This window comes from Nematolebias whitei, chromosome 13, assembly GCF_014905685.2.
Source record: "Nematolebias whitei isolate Nwh7 chromosome 13, NemWhi1, whole genome shotgun sequence".
NCBI lineage: Eukaryota > Metazoa > Chordata > Actinopteri > Cyprinodontiformes > Rivulidae > Nematolebias > Nematolebias whitei.
The window spans coordinates 42,850,980-42,857,521 of NC_056510.1; the positions used below are offsets into that span (position 1 = coordinate 42,850,980).

At 41.8% G+C, this 6,542-nt stretch overlaps 1 protein-coding gene across 1 annotated transcript in view; it reads right to left on the reverse strand.

The window, feature by feature from the left end:
* itgav (integrin, alpha V) overlaps positions 1-6,542 on the reverse strand; it is a gene marked incomplete in the record, with an annotated part of 192,048 nt that overhangs the window by 46,654 nt on the left and 138,852 nt on the right. The window contains 5 exon segments of the mRNA XM_037686717.1: positions 2,592-2,746; positions 2,836-2,891; positions 4,270-4,377; positions 4,948-4,993; positions 5,133-5,226. Coding sequence (XP_037542645.1) covers positions 2,592-2,746; positions 2,836-2,891; positions 4,270-4,377; positions 4,948-4,993; positions 5,133-5,226 — 459 coding nt within the window.

Below are 6,542 nucleotides of genomic sequence, written 5' to 3' on the forward strand. Positions count from 1 at the left end.
CCTGGATTAAAAGTGTGGATTATTGTAACCTGGATTAAAAGTGTGGATTATTGTAGTGAAACCTTAGTCTTCAACCATCAACAGAGGCCTCATGTCAGTGATGATCATTTAAGGATGTTTCAGTGAAGACAGCTGCTGCTGTGGTGTCCATGATGTCTGTCCATCATGAAGTGTTGTTGTTTGTTGTTGTTGTTTTCTGGAATGAGACAGTAAATATGTATTATAACATAATTTACAGCAACTCAAGAAATGCCTTGTTTCACTTACAGTGTTAGGTTCAGGCAAAAGTAGCTAAAAGAGCAATTAAACACACACACATATATATATATAAAATACTTAATTACACACATTTGAGTAGATGTAATAAATTACTTTAATTCCTGTTTAAATGCAATTCATCCTGCCATACCTGCAGTGTCTTCAGACTTTGCAAACAAATTAAAAGTTGAAGCTTAATCATTAAATTATTATCTTTGTGTTAGATTTATTTATAAACCACATTTAAACACTGCTTGTTCCAATTAAATTAAATAAAAAGTAACACACGTTCTCTATCACCGTCATTAACCAACAAACAAAAAACAAACAAACAGCTTCATCTACCAGACAGACTGACGTTACATTTTCTCTCTTGAAACAGAACAATGTGTTAAATTGTAGAGACTCACCTGCAACACGAGTTGTATCTGCTGCAGCTCCTTCCTCCTCCTCGTGACTCCGACATGTTTACGTTTCATCTCTGTGGTTATTCCGTGTCGTGTCGTCACTTTTCAAAGCTGCATGTTTCTCATTTTTTATCTTTGTGAAGTTCTCCCACTCTCTGGAGGACTTGGGTCGAACAGTTTTCTCTGCGTTGGTCATTTGTAAAATTTACTTATTTTCTTTGAAAACAGCCTCTGCTCTGTTTCCTCCTCCCCCTCGCTCTGTTCAACTCGAGCTGCAGAGTTTGTTTTTTTTCAAACTTTATTCAGTCAGTCAGCATTGACAATGAACAGCCCATGAACAAAACGGCTCCGCAGCGCCGTGAAAGACGCAAAATCGCGTGACACAACAAATCGATAATGAAATTCGTTGCCAACGCTTTTAATCATCGATTTTTATCGATTTTATCAATTCGTTGTTGCAGCCCTAAACTGGATCCGACTGGCATCTCTTCCCATGACAGTTGTCGGTCACAGCCCCTTCATTCAGTAGATTAAAACTACGAGACCCAAAATATACTCCATCAGTCATAGCTCAGAAAGCAGTGCGTTATACTCTGGCACCATTGTTCTTGACAGAAATATGCCGTCAGTCCGCGCGTGCGTGAAACATGTCTGTAGTGCGCATGTGCTCTAACACGTCTGCGGGACGTTTCACACATTCAGCGGGCGGTCTCCCAGAAAACCTCCACTCTGAGAGGTGGGTTGAAAAACCTCCGGATTTGGGGGGGGGGGGGGGGGGTGTTGTGTAAAGCCTTTTTTCCATTAGTATCGGTACAGCATGGTTCAACTCTGCACGGTTCTAAGGATTTTCCTCTAGCAATTATTCATAGAACCAGCCCCTTTTCAGAACCTTTTCCTCTGAGGTTCCAAGTGTACCGTACTGGCCTTAAAATGTGACGTCAGAACACTGTCGGTCACTGATTGGTCAGGGGGTGGAGTCACTGGTTGTTTGAGAAACTTTCACTACAACTCAATTCGCCCTTTACAATGACTCGAACTCGAGGAGTGACTGGATCTATTTTTAAGATTTTAAAAACAATAATGACAACACCGTGGTCTAATGCTGAAGTGCAGACGTTTTAGGTGATTGGTGGCCAACAACAAAATTCAGAGCGAGCTAGATGAAGCTCTGCTGGTCTCCCTGGTCCTCTCCACCGGAGCCTCGGAGCCCACTCAGGCCGGGTAGGGCATCATCTCCCCGACTCAGAGCTCCGCCGGTCACCACGGATTCTCCGTGCTGCTGACCCACAGGAGAGCGCAAGGATGGGCCCACCCGAGCTCCAGCCTCGCATGCTCCTGTGGGTTTGGAGCTGAACCCGCCCACTAGAACCATTACTGAAAGTATAGTGGAAACACAACTCATACCACGCCAAGCCGAGTCGAACCATGCTGCATCGGTATTAATGGTACTAATGGAACTAATGGAAAAGAGGCACAAATGAACAGCCGAACCACAAAGAAAAAAGTGGTAGTTTCACTCAAAATGCACGCTGTGTAAACGGCACATCAGCGAGAATGAGGGCTGTTGTCATGTAAATGAATGGCCGCACGTTTCACGTCGTGTAAACAGGGCCTCAGACTGGATGCCCTGTAAGTCAATCAAGAGAAAATTACATAGTGAGATGGATGATAGGTTGACGTCTATTTTTTTAATGCCATCTACCTGTAATACCTTTGAGATCGACCGGTTGATCGCGATCGACTTGTTGGCACCCCTGCCCTAAATGTGTGATTTCTACATATCAGAAATGCAAAATGCTGTTTGCTCATTTTTTTAACATCTAAATGACCTGCCACCTGTGTGTCATGTCATTTTGAAGAGATGCATCAGACCTGAATAAAAAGTTTTTCATAGTCATTTGATTATTAGGTCAATCTAAAAGTTACCCTCAGGAAGACTTCCTGCTCTTCACAGGCCAGTGTCCTGTCATTGTTCACCGTTGTGTTCTTAGTGTACTGAAAGGTCTGGCTGTGCAGGAACAGGGCACGTTTGGTTGCCTCCTTCTGCTTCAGACGATCCAATGTGATATCAACACGAAAATCTGAGAAAATGATGACAAACAGCAGAAAATTAACAGGTGTGAAAGCAGCAATTGTCACTTTGATGACTGAAAAAGCAGGTTTTACTCACTTAGGGTCTGTGGAGCCCCGATGCCAAAGGCAGCCAGACAGTACTTCACCTTAAAACTGCAAAACAAATAGTCACCTGTAACACTAATCCCAGAAAAAGAAGCCTGATTCTTTCAGTTTTTAGTCTGTACTTTCCTGACTATAAGCCGCTAGTTTTTTCACAGGCTTTGAACTCTGCAGCTTATACAACTTATTAACGCGTTTCGTGCCGCCAAAATATTTACCCACGTCAAACTTGGGCGCTCACAGAGCTGCACAGTGTCCCCAAAAGTCAAGTGGCTTCAAACATCTGCTAAGTTCCTGGCAAAAACCAACGCAGACATGTTCCTGTTTTTAGTTTTCTACATCGCCTTATAATCTAGCTGTTTTTGTTGTTACATTTTTTTAGTACCAGTACACATCCTTTATGATTGTCTATTACTGTCTGTCGTCCACTGTTGTTGTCACTCTTTGTTAAATCAGGTCTCTCTTGTAAACGAGTCCCCGAGGCTCAATGGGATTAACTTGTAGAAATAAAGGTTGAATGAAACAATATCAATACCTTCAAATACTTATTCATACAAATTCATCCTACCTGCACAGTATATTATACCATGTTGTTGTTTACCATTTCTCTTTAGGACCTTGTAAATATTATAACTTTTTCACTTTTTGGTACTTTGTTTTGTACCCTTATTGCATGCTTTAGTATTTGTTCTTGTTTTTTTGTTCTTTGTTTTTTAGCGAGTCCAATCGTTTCTTCTCATCCTGAACATTTCATGGTACTGTTAACCTTGTGTTAATCTGCATATGACAAATAAGCACAACTTGAACTTGAATGAAATGGGGAGGGGAGGAGAGAGCAGGGAGTGGGGGGAGGCTTTGTTCCCCATGTCCCTGTTTTTGGTGGGGGGTGGGAGGGGGTCGAAAAGGTTTGGAAAGGTTGCTGCGTGATGAAGAGCACAGCACAAGCTTGCGCAGGAGGAAGATGAAGACAGTGATCAATGACTTCCTGGTGGGCTGCTGTACTTTTAGGTTTTTAACCAGCCGTGTTACTGGCACTGTTCAGAAAAAAACATTTACTCTATATATTTGTGTATGTTACGGTACGCACTTAATTAAACGTTTTAAAAAGTCTTTCTGTGTAAATTTCTCATGTTACAACATGGACACCCGCAGCTTATATATGTACAAAATTGTAATTGTTTTTAAATTTAGTGGGCGTGGCTTGTATTCAGGTGCACTCAATAGTCCATAAATTACGGTAACAACATGAACGTTACATGCACATCATTAAACTTGAAGTTCAACACAATTTATTTAATTTCTGCACTTTTTGTTCCATGTAACAAACAAATGAAAATATGCGAACATTTGTAATGAAATATAAAACTGTGCGTGTGGAAGCAGCTTACACACTGAATGAGGCTGTTTCAGGTGACACATGAAAACTCACCATGACACGAGCGTGCTGGTACCAGGAATCTTGCAGGTCTTTTCCTCCGGGTTGATGATCTGGGGGGTGATGTCTAACGTAGCATTCACACCGATGACGGGACGAGCTCTACACACAAACACACAGTCAACTTGCCTGACAGCAGCTTCTGTATGCAGCGTGATCATGGCCCTTACTGTGACTGCTGTGATACTCAGAAGAATAAGAAAACATCTTTGACATTCGTGTCCTCATCATGAAAGATAAACAAGCTATAAATGAGTATCATGTTTATGCAGTTAATGACCAACTTGGAGAGTTCTGTGCCAAAATGTCGGTTTTTAAAAATATACATTTTCCTAGTTTGTGACTAAGAAAGTAAAGTCAGAAATAATAAATAATAACTACATGCTTTTCTATTTTTGCTGAAAGTGATACCACGTTATTAAGTCAACCAGTAGTGGAGCAAACCATAAGTCTGAATGTTTCTTTGAACAGAAGGAGTTCAACGTGTCCTTATAACATCTATAAAGACAGTGGGGGTCAAATGAATGAACAACAGCAGCTCTTTGATATCAGAGGTGGCCTCACTCATTAAAACTTTCAGCTTCTGTTCCAAGCATCAGACACACACGCGTGCACACACACACACACACGCACTACACCAGGCACAATAAAACAAGATTTAGATTTGATTACCTGAATAAAACGGCTTTGTCTGCTCCAAAAACTCCAACTATTAAATCTGCAGGAAACAGTTTTTATTATAGCAACATGTGGGGTCCTTGCTGCGCCTCTTCATGCACATGTTCATGTGTGTGTGTGTGTGTGTGTGTGTGTGCGTGCGTGCGTACGTGCGTGTGCGCGTGTGTGTGTGTGCGTACCTGGATATCCATTCTGGTCTATGTCAGTATTTCCAGTCATGGAGTAACCAAAGCTAGCGGGCATGTAGCTGGAGGCCCATTTGCCCTGGAGAACCTGAAAGATAGCGCAGCCATGATAAACTAGAATTTTATTTATAATTTTTTTTTTTTTTACATTTACATATTAGGACTGTCTCTTTTTTCATTATTGAAAATTACTAATGACTTTGGGAAGATGTGACTGAAAAAGAAACTTTGTTCTGCTGCACTGGGACTTCCTTCAACATATCTTCAAAAAACTACAAAAGTTTTATCCTGGTACTAAAAGTGAAGGTCAACAACAAAAAAGTCTTACTTTGTTTAGTATAAATATTTAGTATATATTTAAATGCAAGATGGCGGTGCACATACAAGCAGCACACTCTCATGCTTCCCAGGGAAAACCCAATTTTTTTCGCTCTGACATCAGATCTGGGCCCAACTTAGCTCACTTTAAGCGGGTGAATAATAGCTAAACCTTCTCTTATTAGCATAAGAGCATAGCTTCAAAAACATCAGCAATGGACCACAATCTGAGGGCTACACTCAGCAGAACGCAGCTTCTAGTATTAGTGAAACTGAAGGTTAAAGCTATCCCATCCATCCATTTTCTTTACCCGTTTATTCCATTTTGGGTCACGGGGGTCGCTGGCAATAGCAAAGACTTTTAAGTTATCATCATCAACCGTGCATAACATCATCAAAAGATTCAGAGAATCTGGAACAATCGCTGTGCGTAAGGGTCAAGGCTGTAAAACTCTACTGGATGCTCGTGATCTCCGGGCCCTTAAAAGTCACTGCACCTCAAACAGGAATGCCACTGTCAAGGAAATAACAGAATGGGCTCAGGAATACTTCCAGAAAGCATTGTCAGTGAACACAATCCACCGTGCCATCCGCCGTTGCCAGCTGAAACTCTACAGTGCAAAGAGGAAGCCATTTCCAAGCAAGCTCCACAAGCTCAGATGTTTGCACTGGGCCAGGGGTCATTTAAAATAGAGTGTGGCAAAATGGAAGACTGTTCTGGTCAGATGAGTCATGATTTCAAGTTCTTTATGGAACACTGGGACGCCATTTCATCCAGACCAGAGAGGACAAGGATAGCCCAAGTTGTTATCAACGCTCCGTTCAGAAGCCTGCATCACTGATGGTATGGGGTTGCATGATCGCTTGTGGCATGGGCAGCTTGCATGTCTGGAAAGGCACCATTAATGCAGAGAACTATGTTCAGGTTCTAGAACAACATATGCTCCCATCTAGACGTCATCTCTTTCAGGGAAGACCCTGCATTTTTCAACACGATAATGCCAGACCAAAATCTGAAGCAATCACAACATCATGGCTATGTAGTGGACTAGGCCTGATGTCAAAACTGACCAGATGGACAGAAAC